Source organism: Heterodontus francisci, chromosome 25 (assembly GCF_036365525.1).
Source record: "Heterodontus francisci isolate sHetFra1 chromosome 25, sHetFra1.hap1, whole genome shotgun sequence".
Lineage (NCBI taxonomy): Eukaryota > Metazoa > Chordata > Chondrichthyes > Heterodontiformes > Heterodontidae > Heterodontus > Heterodontus francisci.
The window spans coordinates 17,328,991-17,354,778 of NC_090395.1; the positions used below are offsets into that span (position 1 = coordinate 17,328,991).

Here is a 25,788-nt window from a genome sequence, read left to right on the forward strand (position 1 = left end):
CTGTCCTTCCTAAATACTGAATACCCCTGGATGTTCATTTCCCATCCCTGGTCACCTTGCAGCCATGTCTCTGTAATCCCGACTATATTATACCCGTTTACATCTATTTGCGCGATTAATTCATCCACTTTATTGCAAATGCTCCGCGCGTTCAGGCACAAAGCCTTAAGGCTTGTCTTTTTAACATTACTTGGCCCCTTCCCACTATTTTTCACTGTGGCCCTGTTTGATTCTAACCCTTGATTTCTCTGCCTATGACTTTTCTTATTCCCCTTACTGTCTTTTGTTCTTGTCTTTGATCCCCCCTCCTCTGACTCCTTGCAAAGGTTCCCATCCCCCTGCCATTTTAGTTTAAACCTTCCCCAACCACTCTAGCAAATACTCCCCCTAGGACATCAGTCCCGGTCCTGCCCAGGTGTAACCTGTCCAGTTTGTACTAGTCCCACCTCCCCCAGAACCGGTCCCAATGTCCCAGGAATCTAAAACCCTCCCCCTCACATCATCTCTTCAGCCATATATTCATCTGATATATCCTGCTATTTCTACTCTGACTTGCACGTGGCACTGGTAGTAATCCTGAGATCACTACCTGTGAAGTCCTGCTTTTCAACTTACTTCCTAAATCCCTATATTCTGCTTTTAGGACCGCATCTTTTTTTTTTACCTGTGTCGTTTGTGCCAATGTGTACCATGACCACTGGCTGTTCACCCTCCCCTTTCAGAATGTCCTGTAACTGCTCTGAGACATCCTTGACCCAGGGAGGCAACATACCATCCTGGAGTCTCTTTTGCGGCCACAGAAACGCCTATCTATCCCCCTTGCAATTGAATCCCCTATAACTATTGCATTCCCACACTTCTTACTCCTCCCCTGTGCAGCAGAGCCAACCGTGGTGCAACGACTTGGGCTGTTGCTGCTTTCCCCGAGAGACCATTCCCTCCAACAGTATCCAAAGCAGTATAACTGTTTTGCAGGGGAATCGCCACAGGAGATTCCTGCACAGCCTGCCTAGTCCTCTTGCTCTGCCTGGTGGTCATCCATTCATCTCCTGCCTGTGGAGTCTGAGCCTGCGGTTTGACCACCTCTCTATACGTGCTATCCATGATACTCTCCGCCTCGTGGATGCTCCAGTGTCCCCAGCTGCCACTCCAGCTCCGAAACCCGGGCTTCCAGGAGCTGCAGCTGGAGACGCTTCCTGCACACATGCTGGTCCCGGGCACTGGAATTGTTCCCAGATTCCCACATAGAGCACGAGGAGCACACCACGGCTTTGAGCTCTCCTGCCATGACTTAACCCTTTAAAGTAAACATTTTGTAAGATGCTTAATATCAAATAATATCAATTCCTCGAGGGCCCTTCTTCCCTGGTGCTCGTTACAACAGAACTCTCTAAAAAACACTACTTACTATATATGAAAATAAACTGTAAACCTTTCTTACCTTAAATACTTATCCAGCTATTTAGAACTATTTCCTAATAGCAGACCAACCAATAATAGACTCACCAACCAATCACCTGCCAGCTTTTCTGTGACGTCACTGTTGGCTTTTTTTTTTCAAAATTCCGGCGCGCTGGAAGAGGTCCGTCTGCCCTCCGCTCCTGAAGGTAAGTGAAGGCCCCGAGATTCGCACTGGATTTATCCGCTCCCGGTTCTGGTTGTTTCCACACAGGACCAACTGCCCTCCGCTCCTGAAGGTAAGTGAAGGCCCCGAGATTCGCACTGGATTTATCCGCTCCCGGTTCTGGTTGTTTCCACACAGGACCAACTGCCCTCCGCTCCTGAAGGTAAGTGAAGGCCCCGAGCCTCGCGCTGGATTTATCCACTCCCGGTTCTGCTTGTTTCCACATAGGTCCAACTGCTCTCCGCTCCTGAAGGTAAGTGAAGGCCCCGAGCCTCGCGCTGGATTTATCCGCTTCCGGTTCTCAGCGTTTCTACACAGATCCGACTGCTCTCCACTCCTTAAGGTAAATTTTTTTTAAAATCATGAGATTTCTAGCTTGCCAAGTGATCAGAACGACAGCCTTTTTACGATCTTAGATAGAGTAGGAAAAAGAAAAAGATTCCAGAGATGAAAAGAGAGAGAATGTGAGAGAACTGAAAACAGAGGATGGGAGGTGAAGCAGAAATGGCCATGGATAAAACAGGAGCAATGAGCCAGTGATGGCAAAGCTCAATAATTCTTCTGGCTGTATCTACCAATACATGTTGACACTAGAGGTAGGATTTTCTTTTCAGAGGCAGGAAATGAAAGTCGGGAACATTTCTGGGTCCTGAACCCACCACTGGTGGGGGGAAGGAATAGTCAGTGGCCCTGAGGGAGCCCCTTAATTGGTCAGGAGACGGGTTTGGTGGCCAATTAGTAGCCGCAGGAACGGAGGGGATGCTGTTCAAGTCCGGGCCTGATTTAAACACACTATGGCTGCCATTACTGTGCCTGCCGTTCTACTGTGGTACCCTCTATTTACAAGATGATACATTCAAAGAAACTTTGAGTGTCTCAGGAGAGCCAGAAGCCTGGAACGCGGGGCAGGACCGCCCCTCGATTCACAGATGCGGACCTGGAGATCTTCTTGGAGGCCATAAGGGAGAGGAGGGAGGTCCTCTTCCCGGAGGGTAGCAGGAGGAGGCCACCCACGCCGATTAAGAAGGCATGGATGGACATAGCTGACACAGTCAGCAGTCAGGAGTGTGGTGCACAGAAACTGGAAGAGGTTTAATAACGTGATAAACTCTGGCAAGGTGAGCGCAACCCCCCAACCCTCAGGAAGGGTTTCTGGGTATTCATCCTCCAACAGACACACCAGCTGAGGAGCATCATAGTGCTGCTGAGGACCTGCCACCATTGAAACATTCAGCTTCCAATGAATAGGAGCAGCTAGCATTGGCCACAGAGTACAGCAGTGCCTTATCTCCCTCTCTTATGTGTTTGCAGGAGAAACGGGCTCATAATGCCAGAGAGAGGGCCCAGACTGGAGGAGGGGTTCTGTTCCATCATGTGATCACAGCCATGGGGGAGGGAGCCACGGACCTCGCCAGGGTCGCGGACCATGAGGAAGTTGGTATCCTTGGTGGAGATGGTGACTAGAATGCAATATGTTCATTAAGCAGGTGCACTGCACTCTCCTTCTTAGGCTGTCACTCAGGATCGAGGATGACTTTCTACCACTCCGGTTCTCTCCGTTTTAATATGGCTAACGAGTCTGAAGCGCGATCCTCAGATTCTGCCACGTGTGGGTCAGGTGGTGTTTGACGGGACAGGTAAATGAGTTACTTGGGAGCTGTACACTCCTTAAATTGCCTGGACCTGGCTTCCGCATGTTCCCGTCAAAGTCTCTGGAGTTGATCGGTGCCTTCCCGAATGCTCCTTTCCATTTTGTGTGGTTGCTGACCAGGGATTCCCATGTATTGGTGGGATCTCTTCAGGGATGCTGTGAGAACATCCATAAAGCAGAGTTCATAAAACAGAGTTAACGTTTCAGGTTTGTGACCTTTCATCAGAACTGGTGATAGGTCACAGATCTGAAACGTTAACTGTTTCTCTCTCCACAAATGCTGCCAGACTTGCTGTGTATTTCCAGCACTTTCTGTTTTTAATTCAGAGTAGAGCAGTTGTTTTGGGAGCCTGGTATCAGGCATGCGTACAATGTGACCTGCCCAATGGTTTTGGGTCATTACTGCCTCAATGCTGTGAATGTTGGCTTGGGAGAGGATCCTATCATTAGACCGCCTATCCTGCCACCCCGTCTGACACGAGTATAAAGGTTCTGTGATTAATACCTGTACATATACAGAGCTCAATATTAACTTAGATGCTGTTAATATTTCAAAACACATAATGGATTCAATGGTTTGACTCAGATCAAAACCTGTATCTCTGGTAACCTTCCCATAACCACCAATATCTCTAGTAAAGGTAGTAGATTATCCCTTCTCTCTGAGACCACAATTTCAAGCCAGCCCAGATTGAGCAGGGTGGGTGGGGGCAGAAATTCATGGAACAAAAGTGACCATAATTCTGGTCAAATTGGATATTTGAGAAGTCATGTTGGTAACCGATGTGGAAATTTCAAATACTGCAGTCAAGGGGTGGAGGGAACGGGAGGAGAGGTCTCACATCTGGTTCTCTTTCCACAGATGCTGCCAGACCTGCTGAGTGAATCCAGCATTTCTTGTTTTTGTTTCAGATTTCCAGCATCTGCAGTATTTTGCTTTTATCTCACATCTGGTATTACTGTGAATTATCATCCAACACTCTGCACAAAATCGTTCAGCTGAGGGCTAAAGTTGAGGTTTAAGGACAATGTTGTGAGAGTAAAAGGAAGTTTACATACATTACAATAGACTGAGTGTGCAAAATACAAATGTTCCCAGAACCAGCAATAAAAAGGCAATCATTGAAAATGGGAATCTATTACTCCAACAACATGTCATCCAATAGGCAAACTATCAAATGGAAAATATGGGGCAGAAATGGCAGAACAGAGGTAGAAAGTTCATTAGGTGAGCCAATCAGAATATCACGGCTATACGTATCTTTACAATGAGCAAAAACCATGATCTTTTCAAACAATGAATAAGGCCATCTGAACCATCACAGATTTCTCTGCTTGCCATTTCTGCAAGTGCTTGGGGAAAAGGAAATGAGGAAACTGGTGCTTTTCAGAATGTCAATTCTGTCAGCAACCTGTATTTTCTTTTCAGATAACCCCATAATTGTAATTTCCATATCCCCATTCAATAATCAAAAAAATCAACAAGCACTCAGAGGGTTTTGAGTTAATTAAGGAGAGTCAGCACAGATTTGTAAAAGGCAGATTATGCTTGACCAATCTAATAACATTTTTTAATGAAATAACAGAGAGGTTTGATGAAGGGAAGGCAATGGATGTTGTCTACATGGATATTAAGGAAGTGTTTGACAAAGTACCACATAAAAAGCTGGTTAACAAAGTTGAGGCTCATCGAATAGGAGGGTCAGTGTTAGCTTGGTTAAAAAATTGGCTTAACAGCGAGTCATAGTCAATGGCTGTTTTTCAGACTGGTAGATAGTGGTGTTTGCCAAAATTCAGTGCTAGGACCACTGTTTTTTGATATATACAAATGATTTAGCTATTGGAATGGAGAGTAGAATTTCAAAATTTGCCAATGATACCAAACTTAGAGGTGGGGCAGACAGAATGATACATATCGCCTGCAACAGAATATAGACAGGTTAGCAGAATGAGCAGGCACGTGGCAGATGGAATTTAATACAGAGAACTGTGAGGTGATGTATTTTGGCACAAGGAATAGGTAGAAGCAATACAGATTAAATGGCATAGTTCTAAAGAGTGTACAGAGTCAGAGGGACCAGGGGGTTCATGTGCATAGATCTTTGAAGGTGGCAGGACATATTGACAGAATAGTTAACAAAGCATGTGGTATTTTGGGCTTCATGAATAGACATATTGAGTACAAAAGCAAAGAGGTTATGCTGAACCTTGATAAAACTCTGGTTAGGCCCCAACTACAGTACTGTGTCCAGTTCTGGGCACCACACTTTAGGAAAGATGTGAGGGTCCTTGAGAAGGTGCCGAGGAGATTTACCAGAATAGGGCCATGGATAAGGGATTTTAGCTACAAGGTTAGGTTGGAGAAGCTGGGGTTGTTTTCCTTGGAGCAGAGAAGATTGTGGGGAGATTTGATAGAGGTGTACAAGATTATGACAGGTTTAGATAAGGTAGGCAAAGAAAAGCTGTTCCCATTAGCTGGTGGTACAAGGATTTGGGGACACAGATTGAAGATTTTGGGCAAGAGATGCAGGAAGATGTAAGGAAGAACTTTTTTACTCAACGAGTCGTAATGACCTGGAACTCGCTGCCTATAAGGATGGTGGAAGCAGAGACGATGAATGATTTCAGAAGGAAATTGGACTGACACTTGAGAGACATAAACTTGCAGAGCTATGGGAATAGAGTGGGGGAATGAGACTGATTAGATTGCTCTACAGAGAGCCGGCATGGACTCGATGGGCCAAATAGCCTCCTTCTGTGCCGTAATGACTCAATGACACTTCACATTTAGGAGGGTGTACTGCTGACCAGATGAAGGAAACATAGAAATTTTACAACACAGAAGAAGGCCATTCAGTCCATCCTTCCTGTGTCAAAAGAGCTATCCAGCCTTTTCCTACTTTCCAGCTCTTGTTCCATAGCCCTATAGGTTACAGCACTTCATGTGCATTATCCAAGTACATTTTAAAATGTGATGAGGGTTTCTGTGCATACTACCCTTTCAGGCAATGAGTTCTAAACCCCCACTGTCCTCTGCATGAAAAAACTCCTCCTCAAATCACTGATTTGTGACTGTCCTTTTTTTGTTGGAGGAGTGGAAAGAGGGGAAAAAACTCTGGAGTTGCCTTGGCTTCAAGATGCCATGCCTAGTGACAAGAGATGGCAACCGAGTTAATCTGTGTCAAACAGTGTTCTAATCCGGAAAGCCAGTTGATGAAGTATGATACTGAAGCCAATATTACATTTATTTACAGGGTGAATCATTACAAGCATATATATCCTCACTCAACCACACCATAGTGTCATGCTCACTTGAAGTGCAACAATGAAGATACAGAACCAAACTGAAAAGTTATAAAAAATTTGACTTCTTTTTAAAAAGTGGACAATGTGCTGCAAAATGGCTGCCAAAGGTTGAGCCGACTGGGCTTGTATATTCAAATTGTCTCACTGTCTGTTAAGGAAAAAAGGATACATTCCAAGATAAGAGATGTCAATTACACACATCCTGAAAGCATCAAGAGACATTCTGAATTGAACGGGTTCTTCTGAAATAAAGCTGTGAAATAGCCACATCCTGGTCCACTGTTGGTCACCATGGGGAGGGGGCCCTGCGTCTCCTAACAGAGGCAACATGTGAGAGATTTTTACCTTAAAAAGTAGCTCTCTGGGGAGAGGGCAGAGATCACAACATCACAAAAAGCCTGCCCAGCCAAGAGCTGTGAGGGATCCAGAAAAAAACAAATTAGAAGCCCTGTTGTGACTTCCAAACTTAAACCTGCTGCAGCAGAGAACTGAAAGTTACCAATGCTTCCAGACTGAAGTCTCCACCACCAGGAACTACAAGCATCCAGGCCTGCAACTTTAAAAGAGAAAATGTCCTCCAAGAAGATTCAACAGGTTTACCGTGAACCCTGAACACCTATCTCACTTTAAACCACTTACCCTTTTCCTCTCTATCTAGCTATTCTTGTGTGTGTGTGGGTGTGTGTGTGCGTGCGCATGTGAGTGAATGCGTGCGTGGGTGCGGTTGCAATCATTTTGAGAATAAATATTGTTCAATAAATAGTTAATCTTCTGTTTTAAACCAACAAGAATACCTGTCACTGTATGTCTATTTGACAAATAAAACACAAGGGGTTAAAACCCTAGTGACAAAAATACTTGCTGTGGTCAGTTGGGAGGTGAACTGGTGGGAACCACCCACACCCCTTAACACCTGGCTGTAATAATGGTTTCAGTAAGAGTCTCTTTACATGTGCTCAAGTGAAACCCCAATTAATGTGCTCCACCTGCATATAATTAAACACAGCTGACATGCAGTATTGGTTGACCTAGCCTGACTAGTTCGCTGATGCAACCTGGAGGGGTACATTCATCACTGGAGATAGGATTCTCCCACTCTGTTCCAGGTAAACCTGTTGGTCAGTGTTCTAATAGATAAGGTGGCCCTAGCTCACTGGACAGCTTACCAGTGTTCTGTGCTGGTAAACAGTATTTGGTTATACAGTTAACTCCCAACAGTATCCTTACGCTGGGGCAGGAAGCAGAGGCTATTTCCCACCTGCACCAAGTTCTTTGAATTCAGGTATGGTCTTACAAGGCAAGTCTGGGAATTCCATAGGAAGAAAACAGAAACTTTGCTTATGTGGATTTCTTAATAGTTTGGGTTGGAGACTGTTAAACACGATGAATTGGTATGCACGTTCGATATCTAGCTGACTAAAACATCCAACACAAGTATCTGGTAGAAAACACAGTACATCGTGCTGAATTGTAGAAAATTCTGACTTGGTTAGAGTCCCTTTCAGATCAGAACTGAGAGGTAGAACATTAAAAACTGCAGGATATGCCCCCATAATCCCAGAACAGAATAGGTCCTTAACATGAATGTCATCAACAAGCAATGTGGGCCAATTCGTTTCTCGATGTCACATTTCACATGCATTAGCACATTTTATATAAATTTGAAGAATAATCTAGCAGGTACTGAAATAAATTTTCTCTGCATTACCTTTCTTCTTGCTGAACTTTCCAAACTTGCTCTATCTTTTGGTTGCTGGTCTTTAATGAAGATTTGGTATATACTTCCAGTCGTTTCTTCTTAGCCATGATAGCCTTATTAATATCAGCTGCACAGGAATTAACAAGGATTGAGAAGACTTGCAAAATCAACCTGTTTGCTATTACACTTTAACCCCTTAGTGTTGAACTCCTAGATGAAAGTCCCCAACAATGCCTCCATTTTTTTGAGTCACCTTTCAATCTCAGCTTCTGCTCATTTCACAGCCAGGGATAAGACCACTTGATTTCGTACTCCTTATTTCCCAGTTCATTACCCAGTTTAGAGAAACAGTAGGGAACCTTCCATACATAGAACACAGAGACAGACTTTTAGGCCCAACCAGGCCATGTCGCCATTTATATTCCAGATGAGTAAACAATTCTAATCACGTTTATCTGCTCTGTTTTCATATCCCTATTCTTTATCCATCTGTCTCTGAATGTTGACATAGTTTCTAAGGGAACAACTAACCCTGGAAATGAATTCCACAACCTCACAACTCAGTAAAGAAGATTTTCCTGCTCTCAGTTTTAAATCTCTTACAATTATTCTTGTGTCTGTGGCTCATTATTCTAGACCCCTCAATTACTGGAAACAGTCAGCTTCCATCTACACTGTCCAATCCATTCATCAGTTAAAACACTTTGATTATCTCACCATAACCTGCGTTGTTCAAATTAAAAAGAAATCCAACTTTTAAAGCCTTTCTTTCTATTTGTATTTCCTTATTCCAGGCAGCATCCTGTTGAACCTGCACTGTAGTCTCTCTAAAGCCTCAATATTTTCGATGTATTTCTTGGCTTTTATATTCGATAGCTCATGCATAATTTTGCGCACCATGCTTTCAAATGGACACTGATGCATTGGTAAGCAAGGATATGTCCAGCCCTTAAAGGAGGAGAATCTAGGGACATGAGGGCTAAACTGTAGTTCTGAGCCATAGTGGTCTGCAAGCACTGGTAACTTAGCTTATGTTCCTTACTTGCTGAATTGAATGGGCCTGGAATTTTGAAATGTGTGTTTGCGATGCTGTTTCCTCACTGATAGATAAATCCTAAAACACTTTGAACCGTTAGTATCGGCACTAGGAGACATATGCAATTTAATGAAAACATTCATTTCAACCTTACTTGTGACTGTATCTACCTTATAATGTAAGTGAAGGAAAAAAGATCAGACACTCTTGACCCTAGGGAGAGTACTTTTGGTTTCATGGCCTTATTGACAAACAGCAGATATAAAACAATCACCAATATTTAAAACAAAGCTCATAATATCTCAAGCCTATTGTACTGAATCTCCACGCCTCCAGTCTCCTAAATGGAGTGACATCTCCAGGAGACACCCCAAAATGGTTCCAGGCCACACAGTGGTTAGCACTGCAGCCTCACAGCTCCAGCGACCCGGGTTCAGTTCTGGGTACTACCTGTGTGAAGTTTGCAAGTTCTCCCTGTGTCAGCGTGGGTTTTCACCGGGTATTCCGGTTTCCTCCCACCACCAAAAGACTTGCAGGTTGATAGGTAAATTGGCCATTATAAATTGCCCCTAGTATAGGTAGGTGGTAGGAGAATATAGGGACAGGTGGGGATGTGATAGGAATATGGGATTAGTGTAGGATTAGTATAAATGGGTGGTTGATGGTCGGTACAGACTCGGTGGGCCGAAGGGCCTGTTTCAGTGCTGTATCTCTAAATAAATTTTAAAAACAAAAATAAAAAAAATTAATAGTTGGAATGTGGGCTGCAAGTTCAGATCTCCTGCCCCTGTTAAATGAACTACCAGCTAGTTAGATTTTATACTAGACCCAGATGTTTAAGATGATAAATAGGATAGATGATGTGAAGATAAGGGAAGACTTGGAGATTAGAAATATTTTTTCTAACATAATGGATAGTTGGAAAAGATTCCCAGCAAAAGCTGATGTATCAATGAACTCTTTTATAAATGAACAAGATAACTGGTTAAGAACATAATGAAAGTTAAAAAAACAAATTATTAAGTATTCCACAGGGCAAGATTGTTCCTGGGCTACTGGATGTGGGGCACAGCTGTCCAGGATTGAATGGTGGCGATGGCTAACTGACTTGAACTTTTACTTCACAGGATAGACTGTTCTCTGTCTGAGGAAGGATTGGGCTCTTCTCATTCCTGTTTAAATTCTCAAAGTTCCTTATACACCCACTTCAATATTGTGGTTCTTAGAATATAACTTGGAAAAGATCACAAGATTGAAATTGATTTAGCCTCACTACAGATTTATGCATTTTTCTTGATGCAATCAGGATGATGTGATGGGTGCGTTCATTAGGACACTCACTTCCTTAAGTTGTTCTGGGTTTATTTCCCCTTCCAAGATGTTTCTGTGGTGCTTGGGGATGCGGAAGAAAGTTGGGTGGTGTTAGGAAGGAAAATTATAGAATCCGTTGTGGGTCTAGCATTTGATACATGTTAAACCCTGGCTCTGTTCTAGAACAGCTGCTTTAATACACGTATTAATAGGCATTCTGCGAATACTGAGAGTTCTTGTTTTGCACCATCTGAATGAAATACAATCACTTGTTATTTCTGACAAGCGTATGGTGTCTGTTCCTGGGCTGCAAAAATAAAAAATAGTATTAAAAAGATATTAAACCAATCATAATTCCTTTTATTTTTTACAAGGGAAATGCTGTGATTCCCTCTTTAATGTCCAACTGCAATGACTCAAACAATTCTTTTGAATTGGCTGATTTTAATTTTATACATGACCACACTTCTGTTCCTCCATTTATACCCAAAACATATTTATTTAAAAAAAGCAAAATACTGTGGATGCTGGAAATCTGAAATAAAAACAGAAAATTATGGAAATACTCAGCAGGTCAGGTAGCATCTGTGGAGAGAGAAAAAGAGTTAGCATTTCAGGTCTGATGAAAGGTCATCGACCTGAAACGCTAACTCTGTTTCTCTTTCCACAGATGCTACCTGACCTGCTGAGTATTTCCAGCATTTTCTGTTTTTACCAAATACTTATTAAAGATTATGTTATATAATAGGAGTTTTTGCTAGAACATTCTAACATAAAATAAAAACACTCACCTCCAAACCGTTCAAGCATGGTGGCCACATCACCACTACAAACACAGATAAGAGTAATTAATCCATGTCTTTTCACTTGCACTGGCCATCTAATGGTCGCAGAGAATATTCAGATCTAACATCAGTTAACAGCAGTTTCTATAGATTGTATGCTCAGATTTGTTTATGGGATTAAAGAAAAGCTACCTGTGAGTCTTTTCAGGCAGGTGGGAGAACTCTGAATGTATCTGGACAACAATATTAGCAAACAATGATATGGAACACTAATGGGAAACTTATAAAACAATGTTCAACAGAGCCCAGGAAAAATATATTCCACTAAAAACCAAGAACGAACTAAACACTAATAGACACCATGGATAAATAAAGACACAAGTGGAAAATTGAGGGTATGGAAAGAGGCATACATTAAGCACACAGACCGCAGGGGAGAGCAAAACAAGGGAGCACACAAAGCGATTGGGAAAGACGTAAAAAAAAAGGAAGGCAAAGAGGAACTATGAAACTAAATTATCAAGAAACAGAAACAAAATAGTAAAATATTCTATGGCACATAAATAAAGAAACAAAAGTTGGGATGGAAATAGGGCCACTAAGTGATGGACAGGATAAAATCACAGGTAGTGATAGTGAAATGGCAGTGATATTAAACAATTATTTTGCTTCAGTATTTACCAGGGAGACAGATCAGATGGACATGACATCAGAAGACGAGACTAGAAATGATATAATCACATTTAAAATAAAAAGATGAGAAATATTAAATAAACTAATCAAACTCAAGCGGATAAAACCACTGGCCCAGATGGATTGCATCCGCGCATTTTAAAAGAATCTAGAGAAAATATAGCAGAAGCACTAGTACACATATTTATTAATTCATTTAAAAATGTTTTAATGCCAAAGGACTGATGTAAAACAACATAATATCTATATTTAAGAAGGGACATAGAACATTCCAGGGAACTACAGACCAGTCAGCGGTAGGAAAAATAATAGAATCCTAACTAAAGGAGAAAATAGAAGAACATTTAGAAACCAAAAATATAATAATGAACAGTCAGCATAGATTTCAAAAGGAAAATCTTGCTTGACCAACCTTATGGAATTCTTTGAAGAGATAACAGAGAGTGTATTCAAGGATAATGCAGTAGATGTAATTTATCTAGATTTCTAAAAGGCCTTCGATAAGGTGCCTCATAATAGATTAAGGTCAGAGCATGCAGAGTTAAGTAGCAGAAAGAATCGCTAGATAGCTGCGAGATAGAAAACAGAAAGTAGGGGTAAAGGGAAACAGTTCAGAATGGCAGAAGGTGGAAACTGAGGTCCCACAAGGATAAGTGCTGGGACCACTGTTACTACAATTTATATTAACGACTTAGACTTTGGAATCAAAAACACAGACTGGGAAATTAATTTCAACATTTGCGCACAGGGGCCATGGTTCGCGACTTGCCGCGCCCATTATAAACAAGGCGGGTAAGACACAAAGTTGATCTACCCACCTCATTTCCAGGATTGTTGTGTGGACCTCAGTGGCTCTCACGCAGCCCCATTCTCCATTTCAGTGCAGACATCCTCTGCATACTCCAGGGGGCCGAGTAGTTGTTCAGAAACCACATGCTCCAGGCAGCCCTCCCTTTTTAAAGGTGCAGTTCTTATAAAAAGGAAGTTGCAGAAATGCACTGCAGACTGCTGGATAATTGTTTTTTGCCATTCAGGGAAAAGCAACAGCACAGCAAGGGAAGAAGATGCTGCCCTGGAGACCATGTTTCCAACAGGGGCGGGGGCAGGAAGGCCTCCAGACTAATCCTGCGAAGGGAGTGAAAGCATGTGGCAAATGTCGTGAATGCTCAGTGCGTGGCGCCACGGACATGGCAACAGTGCCACAAAGTTTAATTACCTCACTCAGGTGGTCAAGGTGAGTGAATACATCTACATATCACATTTCGCACTCACCACACCACCCATCTCTTACACTGCTGAATACACCACGTCCTCATCACTCACCTAGCAGCACTCCCTGACACTCAGGACTCATCCCTAACATCCTTATACTACATCTCACCCACACCCTTCCAATCCTGCCAGATCAGACACACCTCTCACTGCCTCCAGCTGTAGAGCTATGGCAGGCTCATCACCCAAACACAGTGACACATAGGGGCTGGATTTTCACGTCGGGGGCATGAAACAGAAGTCGGGATTGTTCCTGAACCGGTCCCCGGGGGGAAACAGAAATGTGCCCCAAGTTTCCAATGGGCGACCCATTAATTGATATGGAGACGGGTTTGGCAACCAACTAACAGTCACAGAAATGGGAACGGAGGCAGGCTAACTCAAGTGTGGGCCCAATTACTGTGGCCGCGGTTTAAGTGCTGAAAGTCAACATTCAAGAGTCACAGTGAACCTCAGGCTGGATTTCCCATATCAATGACGTCTCAGGAGAGCTGGAGGCCTGGAACCTAGGGCAGGACAGCCCCTCATTTTTTGGACGCCGACCTGGAGGCTATGAAAGAGAAGAGGGAGGACCACTTCCCAGAGGGTAGCAAGATGGGTTCACACACACAGACCAAAGAGGCATGAGTAGAAATCGCTGCCACAGTCAGCAGCTGAAGCATCATGAGGGGGAGCTGGATCCAGTGCAGGAAAAGGTTCAATGACCTAATGCACTCTGGCAAGGTAAGTGCTAATCCCAACCCTCAGAACAGGCCTCTGGGTATTCATCCTCCAGCAGACACACCAGTTGAGGAGCCTCAGGGCACAAGCTGCTCCTGAACATGGGAGCAGTGTGTGACCACGGTACTTACTGACCCCTCAGAATGGCTCAGAGCCATAGTGCTTCAGAGGACCTGCCAGCACTGAACCATACAGCTTCCAATGAATAGGGGTAGATGCCATTGGCCATAGAGGCCAGCAGTGCCTTATCACGTTCTCTTTTGTCCTTGCAGGAGAATCGGGCACATAATGCCCAGGAGAGGGCCAAAACAGGTGGAGGCGTACCATACTTTCAGATGATCATGGCAATGGAGGATCCAGTGATTGAAATAGCCAGGATTGTGGATCAGGAGGAAGTTGGCTCTGGTGAAATGGGCACTCATGGTGGAGATGGTGATGACAGAGGGCAATGAGCTCATTAAGGGGGTGCAAACAAGTTGCAATAGGAAGCCTCAGCACTGCAGAGCCTTCTGCTTTTGAAAGCTACCTCTCATGACCTTTTGTGTCGCCCTCAGATGCAAAAATCCACCCCACAAGACCTTCTCCCTCTCCCTCAGTGGCCCAAGATGATCAACAAGGAACCAAGAAGCACACCACTCACCAGAACAGATGCTCTCACCTCAGTGGTTCCTGCATGGCTTTAGATAGGGTGGCACTGGGTAAGGAACATGGCACTGGTATGCAGGAAGAAGTGTCAGAGACAAAGGCAGCTGTGGACAGTCTCCTTCGGAGGAGGGAGGAGACATAGTATGCGGTCATGGGCTGAGAATGGAGGAGTCCATCCAGCTGATGTGCACCACAATGGCTCAGGACTATGAGTGCATGAGCTCCTCCATTGACAGTGTCCCAACCTCATGAAGAGCAATATACAGCAGCACTTGAAATGCATGCAGGAACTGCACACTGACGTCCACAGGATGCATGCCACACTGAGTAGCCTGGGTCAGTCAGGAGAGAATGTCAGTTGCACCCCAGCTGGTGCTCCCCATCCGGAGTGCCTGCCAAGGGCTGAGGCTGTCACCAAGGAGGATGAGGATGCCACCCCTCAAGGCGTGCCTTCATCATCCTCAGCCTCCTTGACAGTGGGAGCCTCTGTGCAGCAGGGCTGCCCCAGCAATGATTCAGGTGCAGAAGCCTCTGAAGATAACCCCCACAGGCACCTCCACTTCCTCCAAGGCCACAGTGGGTGCACCATGTCACGTGGAGCACTGAGTGGGTCACTGGAGTATTTTCTTGCTGTAACTCTCCACTGTTTTCCTTTCTGAGCATTATGAAAACAATGACACATAAAGACACAAGTGACACTTCCTTTTGTGGATGATGGGACAAGAAAAGAGCTATGAGGTGGTGAAGGAGATTGAGGGTTCCTCACAGTGACGGCAAAACCCCTGGGCAGATGTGCTTCCTTCATTGGTGTTAAGAGTTTAGATGTTCCAGGCTGCATTTTCAATGAATATGTTAGCACAGGTACCTCAGACTGAGTTCCATACCATGCCTTTCATCCTGGGTCAGAGGGACTCAGTTGAAACGTTCCTGAATCAGATGATTCCTAACATTCATGGCATCCTGACGAGACGTTGGTGGCCTACGCTGTGCCCAGCCACCTCCCTCTGCAGCTGGAGCACTTTGGTGTTCTGCATCCTTACCATCAAAATCCTCTTCCTCCTCCTCTCCCAGCTCTTGCTCCTCCTTTTCCTCTGATGAGCTGTCACCTTCAAAGGCCTCACCATCCTCAAGGTCCACACCACTTTCAAAGGCCATTTATGAAGGGCAGAACACACCACAACAATGAGTGACACCCTTGCAGGAGTGTACTGCAAGGCGCCACCCAATTGGTCCAGGCATCGGAACTGCATCTTACGATGCCCAAAAGACTACTCATTAGTTGTAGTGTCTCTGTGCCTCTCTCCAAGGCTCTCGTAGAGGGGTGAGTAGCCATTTCTTCAAGGGCCCTTGTCCCCTAGGATCCATCCACGCACACTGGGGGTTGGAGTAAAAACCGTCGGCAGCCTAGATTGGTGGACGATGAAGGAGTCATGGAAGCTGCCAGGAAAGCAAGCTCACACATGCAGGAAGCTTTTGCTGTGGTTGCAGACTAGCAGTATATTGAGAGTGGAATCCCTTCAAATACGACCAGGTGAGAAAGGGGTCTAGGGTTCCCTCTCAGCCGTCACCTAGTGTTATCGTAACAGGGTTTAATTTTAAACACATGGTGTTTTGAGCTCCTCCCTTGGTGAATCCTTGTTCACTGCTTTCCAATTATAAGGCAAAGGAACAGGTTTTCTTAGGTTTAAAGAAGAAAGGTTGAACTTGATTAAACTGAAACTCTAATTCGGTTAATGCTTACGGATATGCAACACGCCCACGCTAGCATGCACAAGCGATACACACATGCAGAGAGAGATAGAAAAGAGCAGAAGAAATAAAGCGGAAAAGTTTGAGGCAATATCTGAAGATGGTTTTGGTTACTGTTCTTAGAGCTCGCTGTAGAGTCCTTGATTGTAGGTAGGTCTTGCTTTTCGTTGGGGCCCAGTATTCTTCTTAAACTTTGTTCGATGTAGGAGGGTCACGTGACTTCAGTGGATATGGAATTCTGTGAGAAAGAGATGGGAGCAGACAGGAGAGGTCTTCTCAGTCCAGGAGCAACCAGTCTTTCACAAGATGTTTGTACAATTCAAAAAAACTCCGGTTGCCCAGTCACGTGACTAGCTGGTTTGACGACATCCGTTTGTGGATTCGGCCATCTTAGCAGTCATCTTGGAATGTGTGCTTCCTCACCTTCAATGTCTGGTGATCAAAGTCCATTGTGGGTTGAATGTGTCAGGGAATGGTCCTTTGTCTCCACAAGCACTGTCTTGTTAGTATGTAAATGTCTTTTCCAGCCATGGCTGAACTGTTTAACAAGTCATTTCTGTGCTCCAGAAACAGTTTCAAATCAATGTTTATATGACAAAATTGATAGGCCTCATTCTTGGCAGTGGGGTCTGCATGACATCTCCACACCCAGCGGAATGAAATGCGATTTGAGAAAAGTGCATTTCGTTAAAAAGGGTTGAGAGAGAAAATATGATACAGGAAAAAAGCATGTGCCTCCTCTCTCTCATTTATTCACATTCATTCATAAATCCTAAAACGTATTACTGCCTGTCTTTTCTTGGTGCCAGTGCTGCTTTAACTACCCCCTTTTTGACATCCCAATAAACATGCGGTTCTTTGGGGAAGTTTTTCTTCAGTTTGCCCATTTCCATGACTGCCTAGGGTTTTTGTTCCTGTTGAGGTCTGCAAAGAGAGCGGGGGAGAGTTAGATTTAATTAGCCCTAAATTTGAATTTTTTTTTCTCAGGAGAGTCAGTAGTGGGCGGGTCTATCCTGAACTCTCTTTCAGTGCTTTGCTGAGTCACACAAAGGCTTTTGACTTTAGGGGGATGGGTGGTTCTCTTATTTTCTGACAGTGGGGGAGGATTCTTTGCTAATCTCCCCTTTGTCTTCTGGGACACTCCTGCCTGCAGGTATTCGTACAGACTCTCCTGCACGCCCCTGTGGCATTTCGACTAGATGAGGCATCATCCTCAGTGTTTCTCCGCCCCCTGGAGATCTTTCTTTGTCTCTGCAGGTTCCTGTAAATGCTGTTAGCAACTCTGGTGGGATGTTTCTCGTGTCTGCATTTACATATGGGGTCTAATTTTTCAAATTTTTCGGGGTTGGCTGACCGAACAGTAGGGGTTTTCATCCTGTATTCCTCCCGGACTTCCTTTAACCTGCCCATTTGGTCGCTTTTTTGCCTTCTATTTCTAAACTTTTGCCAGCCTTGTGCCAGCCTGTTCCCTTTTCTACTCAGCGGGGGTCCCTTACAGTTCACCAGCCCTCGGCTAGAGGGTCCTCCTAACACTGGTACAGGACTTAGAGGTGCAGGTTTCACTGTAGGCTGGGGTATCCCCTCAACCTGGCACTTGTGACAACTCCTGCAGTACTCCATCACATCTTTGTGGAGTTTTAGCCAATCAAACTGCTGTCTTATGCGGGCTTTGGTCTTTCGTATACCGGCATGTACAGCCACTGTAGTCTTGTGGGTCCTTCTTAATATTTCTCCCCGGTACCTCTGCAGCACCACTAACTGGTGAACTACTGTCCACTCCTTGCTCTCAGGTCTGTGAGGAGAACTCCATTTCCTCATCAGTACCTCATTCTTTAAGTAGTAGCAATCAGGGGCTCCCTCTGCTTCACTTTCAGACTGGGCAGCCTGTGCTAACTCTCGTAATACTGGGTCAGCTCGCCAAGCCTCAGCTAGAAAAAATCCATTTAATTCATTCCCTGGGTCTCCTAACTTTCCAAAGTCTCAGTCAGACAGATCTGGTCATCTGCCTGCAGTGCCAATACAGTGTCTTCTGGGGGAGCTGGTTTGATCATGAATTGATCCACTACATATTCAGGGAAACTGGAGGGGTCTATCTCCTGCTTCTGTCCTGTCTCCCTGACTTCCTGCGGTCTTTCTTTCACTACTGGCAGTGGGGGGGGGGGGGGAGCGGGGGTGGCTACCACCTTCACCCCTGCCAGATCATTACCGAGGAGGTAAACCCCGACCACAGGCAAACTAGGGACAATCCCTACAGTCACCGGTCCCGAAACTAGGTCGCACTCCAGGTGCACCCGATGTACAGATACAGGCATACGCTGCCCTCCAATACCATTCACCACCATTCTGGTGTTCACTGCACTCTCTGGGGAAAAGGTCAGGCCTTTTCTCAGTAAAAGGGATCTAGGTGGCCCCTGTGTCCCTGAGAATTGCTATGGGCTTGCTGGCCCCACTCGAGGGGTATGGGGTTACTTTCTCTTCAGACCCAAAACCCTGATAACCTTCAGGAATCCTATTAAGTTTTCCGGCACTTGCAGTAATACGTTTCCTGGGTTGCACTCTTACTGCAGTTAAAGCCACAGCTTGTTCTGCTGTGCTTTGCATCAGGGTCCCGTCTTCAGTGAGCGGGTGTGCCCTGATCAACCCTACAGGTTTTCCCTTTACTTTCCAGCAGTCAGCTTTTAAATGCCCTGCTTTATTACAATGGAAGCACATTGGTCTCTGGGTCTCACTCCTGCTCACAGCACCTTCCTTTTTTGCTAGTGGAGGGCCCCCTGTGTCTCCTGCTTTTCTTTCTCTCCCAGGACTGCTTGGGCTCCTATCACCTTCCCATACTTTGTCCTTTTTGGATTTGTGAGGGTGACTAGGAAAGGTTCTCCCCTGGAAAACCGACTTATAAATTAAAGCAAACTCATCGGCCAGAACGGTCACTTGTTGGGCTTTCTGAACCCGCTGCTCCTCTACATGTGTCTTTATAGAGAGTGTTTAAATTCCTCTAACAAAATTACTTCTCTGCAATTCTCAGAGCTGAGCTGTACTTTAAAAGCCCCCAGCCACTGATCAAAAGCCAGCTGCTTACATCTTTCAAACTCCAGATAAGTTTGATCAACTTGCTTCTTGACGGTTCTAAACTTTTGGTGATAGGCATCAGGTACTAATTCATATGCCCTGAGGATAGCATTTTTTGTCAGTTCATAATTTGATGAACTCTCATCTGGCAACAGGGAATAAACTTCATGGGCTTTTCCGGTTAGCTTGCTTTGTAATAAAAGAGGCCAAGTTTTAGCTGCCTTGCCAGTTTCTCAAAAGACACAAAAAATGCTTCTAGCTCTCCCTCATTTAATTTTGGGATTAGTTGATATTGTTTTAACAATTCTGTACCCAGCCCTGAATTACACTCCTCCATACTGGCCATGCTTTCACTGGGGTTACTCTGTTGCCCCTAGTTAACTCAAGCCACCTCAGCTCTCTCTCTCTCTTCGCATTCCTTCTGGAATGTTCTTTCTCTCTCCCTCTCCTGCCTTTCATTTTCTTCATGTTCCTGCTGGAAGGGTTTTTCTTTCTCCCTCTCCTGTCTCTCTCTTTCTTTCTCCTCTCTTTTTCCCCTTCCTCAAATTCAAGTTTCCTCTGTCCCAATTGTATCTTTGCTACAATACCCTGTCAAAGTCTACTTCTAACCCTATTTCTGCTTCTTCAGATTCAAGGGAAAAATGGTTAGCCACTTGTCTTCGGAGTTCAGACTTTCTAGCCATGGCACGGCCAGTGATCCCACACTGATCAGCCATTTTTCTCAACTCCTCCATAGACAGTGCTTTTAACTTATCCCAAGTTACTTCACCCTGGCTTAGGGAGCTATTAGCTTCAGTTGCAGACATATTACTATTCAAGCACACACAACCACAAGAAAACCTGTATTGAAATCTTGCTCTTTTTTGATTGGGAATAATTTGGCTTCCCACTTCCAATTTCTCTCGGTTTGTCTGTGGGTAAAATCCAGGACGGTAGCCCCCAAATTTCTGTTCCGACCAGGTGAGAAAGGGGTCTAAGGATCCCTCTCAGCCTTCACCTGGTCTTACCGTAACAGGGTTTAATTTTAGCTCCTCCCTTGGTGAATCCTTATTCACTGCTTTCCAATTATAAGGCAAAGAAACCAGCCAAACAGGTTTTCTTAGGTTTAAAGAAGAAAGGTTGAACTTTATTAAACTTAAACTCTAACTCGGTTCACACCTACGGATACGTGACTCCCCCACGCTAGCATGCACACGCGATACACACATGCAGATAAATTCGGAAAAGATAAGAAATAAAGTGGAAATGTTTGAGGCAAATCTGAAGATGGCTTTGGTTACTGTTCTTAGAGCTCGCTGTAGAGTCCTTGATTGTAGGTAAGTCTTGTTGTTTGTTGCGGCCCAGTATTCTTCTTATTGTTCTTCTTGTTCGATGAAGGAGACTTTTCTCTCTTGAGGTTCACGTGTCTTCAGTGGATATGGAGTTCTGTGAGAAAGAGATGGGAGCAGACAGGAGGTCTTCTCAGTCCAGGAGCAATCAGTCTTTCTCTCTCAAGCTGTTTGTACAATTCAAAAAAACTCCGGTTGCCCAGCAGGTTAGTCATGTGACTGGCTAGTTTGACCATGTCTATTTGTGGATTTGGCCATCTTAGCAGTCATCTTGGAATGTGAGCTTCCTCACCTTCAATGTCTGATGATCAAAGTACATTGTGGGTTGAATATGTCAGGGAATGGTCCTCTGTCTCCACAAGCACTGTCTGTTAGTATGTAAATGTTTTTTCCAGCCATGGCTGATCTGTTTAACAAGTCATTTCCTCGCTCCAGCAACAGTTTAAAATCAATGTTTATATGACAAATAGGCCTCATTCTTGGCAGGTGGGGGTCTGCATGACACTTCCTGTTGATGAATTAGAGTGGACCGTCATATGGATGCAATAAATGATACCCTGCACATGGGGCAATCCAGTGATGGCAGCGAAACCCACTGCCCTCGGTTCCTGCAAGGTAGCATCTGTCATGAACTGAATGTACTGTCCAGTCCTGGGAAATAGGGGATCAGTGACCTGCAAGATGCAGTGGTGTAAAGCCGTCTGTAAGATGCCACCAAGGTCTGTAGCTGATCCTTGGAAGGCACCAGAAGCGAAGGACTTCAAAGCCAGTGTGACTTTGACAACTACTGGCAGGGCATAGAGAGCAGTGGTGCGAGGTGAGGTCTTCGGCGATGAGGGCGCAGGTATGACCATCTGCCTGGAGTCAGTCTCCTGCGACAGTGTGTCTTGATCACGTCAAGATAGCTCTATCTTTGGCAGTAGATCCTGAGGGTATAGGCTCCATATCCTTTCAGCTCCCTGTCCTTCTCAGCTGCACTCCTGATCCCCCCGCATTCCACACTTCCTGAGGAGGGTGCTGCCTCTCATCGCTACTGGGCCCAAAATCTGACAGCCATGCCTCCATTGCCAGCTGCTGCTTTCCTTATGGTCAGATGGCCATCCAATTGTGCTTGGCAGCCTTGCCCCCGTTCTTATGTCCCCCATGATGCCAGGAGGGCAACGACCACCAGTGCTGCCCGAGCGCTTACTCCCTACTCTCCCGCCAACTGCACAGCGCCAAGGGCACCTGTTTGTCAATGGTCGAGACCCCCTCTGCACCATTTTATGGGGCTGAGGTAATTCCCGTGACTGGCTCCCCAGTGTGTACCCCCCACCCTTCACCTGGTCTGCCTCGTGCAGCCCATCTGAACATGCGAAAATCTCAACGTCCCCCATTAATAAGCTCTTAATGAGCTCCTCAACTACCTTCATTAGCCTTAATCAGGGATTGGGTGGTGAACATGGCCAGCACCAGAAAACTGGCATGCTAGCCAATACATGGTCAGCACCAGGAAACTGGCATGCTAGCCAATACATGGCCAAAACCAGGAAACTGGCATGCTAGCCAATACATGGCCAGCACCTGGAAACTGGCATGCTAGCCAATATATGGCCAGCATCAGGAAACTGGCATCCTAGCCAATACATGGCCAGCACCAGGAAACTGGCATGGTAGCCGGTACGTGGGCAGCACCAGGAAACTGGTGTTTTTGGGCCCCATCCACTTCCGTTCCCACCCACGAGAATTCAGCTTGTAGTGACTGGCATTCTTCCCTCTCACTCTTGTGGGAGAGGTCTCCCACAACAGGCAGCAGAGGCAGATGATGGGTGGAAGACAATCAAGGATCCATGTCCTCAGCGCCCTTGAACAGATGGTCCTGACGATCATGGGCGCCAGTGCAACAAAGCTAGTGGCATCCAGTGCTGCCTTATGCACCTTGTCCACTCATTCCTCAACCTCATCCTGAAAGGTGCAATGAAATAAAAATTACTGATGGAGGACAGTGAACCTTTTGATTTCCTCCTTATCCCCTTCCCTCATCCCGACCCTTCCCTTTTGTATTTTCAGAAAGCCAAGAACTCCTGGCTGCTCAGCCCATGCAGCCTCAAATGGAAGGACGAATGGAAGAAAGCTCTGTGGAAGATGCACTGTCACTCGACCTAACACTTGCAGCCACCAGTGTACATACAGGCATTGCCCGAACATTAGAGACTAGTTTAGAGTCGTATCTGCAGTGAGTCTCCAGGCACAAGTGGGCTGTAAATCAGGCCAGGACAGCTTGCATGCGAATTCCCTGGAGAGCGAGGTCACACACCAGTTCTGCTGAAGGGGACTCAGATGAGGGCTTTGTTGGGGCAGACTATAGGACAATTCTGATGAACATCAACACTGAGATTCTTGGTGCACTGGCAGGCCTGCCAGACAGCCTTCAGTCACTAAAAGTGACTCTGCCATGGCACAGGGCAACACGCAGAGCTTGCAGCCATTCTTTCCACTGTGGAAGTGGTGGGCATCTCCATGGCAGCATTGCCAGACTGGCCCATGATGGTGTGTCTGCTGTCTCAGTTTTCACTGCAGCACAGGCTGAGGCCTCCTGATGTATCAGTGCTGCAGTGGAAGCTCAGAGGTCATGAGACCCCTGGCTGCTGCCATCCAGTCTCAGACTGCTGCATCCAGGCACAGGCAGTTGCCCCTGTTGATGCGGATCTCAGTGCTCAAAGGGACATGCAGGCTCTCACAGCAGTCCAGCAATCTGTGATTACGAGGATCGCTGAGGTGTTACCCCAGAGAGCTCAAACCCGCTTTTCACTCTTAGGAGGGCAGAATTTGTATTTCTACCACTGCCACTCTGCAAGTGCTCTTGCTGTTCCCTCACAGCCAGCCAGACCAGACTGTTGTCACCCATGCTAAGATACTGCAGTCTTGAAGCTAGGCCCTAAAAGCCCATTGTCGCCCAAGAGTGTCCTTCAAGGGAACCTGCAGTCTCCCTCTGGAGGGGGTATCCCTTATCATCCAGCAGCCATCCTGTTATAGGTAGATTCGGGCAGTTAGATTTTAGTTTAACCTGACCATTTTTATACTGTATCCATTGTAATAATTAACAAGGTCAAGGAAGCCATTTTAATCTTAACACATGACCAAAGAAGCCATTTTGTATCCTGTATTAACTAATAAATAGTTACCCGTCATGAAACAGATGATTGCAAAAGCAATGAACCCTGATTGAGTTATAATTAATGAATCAATAATTGTTTTAGAAAGAGTGGGTTTGCATTTAAGCTTGATAAATGTAATTGTTGTAAGTTTCTGTGCCTGTGTGAGAAAGCGTATAGTTTCAGCTAAATGTGTTTAAACAATGGGACCGTTTGGATCCCATTAAAGCTCATGGGATAGTACATTGTTGTCTTTGAGAGTCTGGCTTTAATGATTAGAAAGGCTGTATAAAATCAGATTAAGAGGCAGTGTAAAACTACTCCCTTGTATTCAGGTCTGAGATTCTGAGGCCAGGTGGCCATTAGAGGAAGACGTAACTAAGAACTAATTAAATCTACTAAGCAACAGCTGGAGCCAATTATTAAATAAGAGCCTGACTCTGGTGGTGTGATGGCCAGGTGTTAAAAGCAAGGGTCTTGTAAAATTTCATTGTGCAGAGACAATAGAAGACCTCAGACGTTAGAAGCACAGATCATTAGCCATGTTCTCCGCTGACAAGGGATCAAAATCGAAAAGAGAGGACCGCATAACTCTGCAACCAATACTCGACCAGGAACTGCACCTGCGAGAGCTGTAAAGTTATATTCCCAAGTTTGTTAAGTATAATTCTATTTTTAATTGTTAAGTATAGTTTTACTCTCAATAAACTTTCTGGACATATTAAACAAGTATCCAGTTGCTTTAATTGGTTAAGTCTTGCCTGGAGAGATTATCCGCAACAAACTTTCACTGTTATCTGTCTTGGAGGCCCAAAGATGGTTGGAATTGCTAACAATCGCTGGATGAAATCATCGTAGGTGCTGCCAGGATAGCAGGTATTCACCGAGAAGAATTTCTTGGGGTGGTCACACATCAACTGCACATTGTCAGAGTGGTAGCCCTTGCGATTGTGGTATCGCTCCCCATTGACATGGGGGTCCACCGAGCCACATGCATGCTTCCTGGTCTTCCCTCCTCTGGGAGAAGAGGCTGAAGTTCTCTCTCCTCCTGTAGAGCTCCTCTGTCACATCCTGGATACTTCTGTGGAGGGCAAATTGATAATGTTGTCAGCTTCCACCTGGAAGGAACCGTTGTGAAACACAAAAGGGTGATGGTGATCTTCACCGGCACTGGGAGGGAGGGCCGTCCTTGCACTGGTTTGAGGCTCCAGGTCTTCACGAATGAGGTGACACAATTCCGTCATCTGAGGCACTGCTCCTGGCTCATCCCAACGTAGGACTCGTGTTCCCAGAAGACCCTTTGTGCGCAGGGCTTTCTAAGGAGAGCCCTCCTTTTCCTCCCTCCTTACAAAGGTTCCCCTCTCTGCCTCCTCTTCTAAAGTTCCTGCTCATGTTGCAGAGCAAGTGGCACCGCAACGACTCCCCCCATACTTAGGCAAAAAATTGTTATTTTCTGCCTTTCCATGGTCAGCATAAACTTTCAAATTCCTCCAGCAACTCACCAGTGCTTCCACTAACTTTGCCTGAGCACAAGTCAACAGCACCTCAGCTGCAGCTTGTTGAGTGGTCCTTTAAATGGCCCCAGAACAGAGCCCACCTTGCTTCCTAATGCTTGTCATTTCAGGAGTGAATAAGGAAGGCGATCCCTCCACATTCGTCAGCCAATTCTAGTACACGTGTGTTGCATCAGCCTGACGTCATGATCTCGCTTTTTCAACCTTTTTGGGCACACAAAGGGAGTGCACCTGTGTGTGCCACTCCAGTCACCT

At 45.3% G+C, this 25,788-nt stretch overlaps 1 protein-coding gene across 10 annotated transcripts in view; it reads right to left on the bottom strand.

The window, feature by feature from the left end:
- The window catches only part of sycp3 (synaptonemal complex protein 3), a 140,877-nt gene that overhangs the window by 39,381 nt on the left and 75,708 nt on the right, over positions 1–25,788 (bottom strand). For 9 of the 10 annotated variants that reach the window (XM_068056932.1, XM_068056927.1, XM_068056926.1 and 6 more), the window contains 2 exons: positions 11,419–11,453; positions 8,290–8,407 (listed from right to left, as the gene is read on the bottom strand). The exons of the other annotated variant lie outside the window; for it this stretch is intronic. In XM_068056932.1, the coding sequence (XP_067913033.1) occupies positions 8,290–8,407; positions 11,419–11,453 (153 nt within the window). The remainder of the gene's footprint in view (positions 1–8,289; positions 8,408–11,418; positions 11,454–25,788) is intronic. 10 annotated transcript variants of the gene reach the window in all.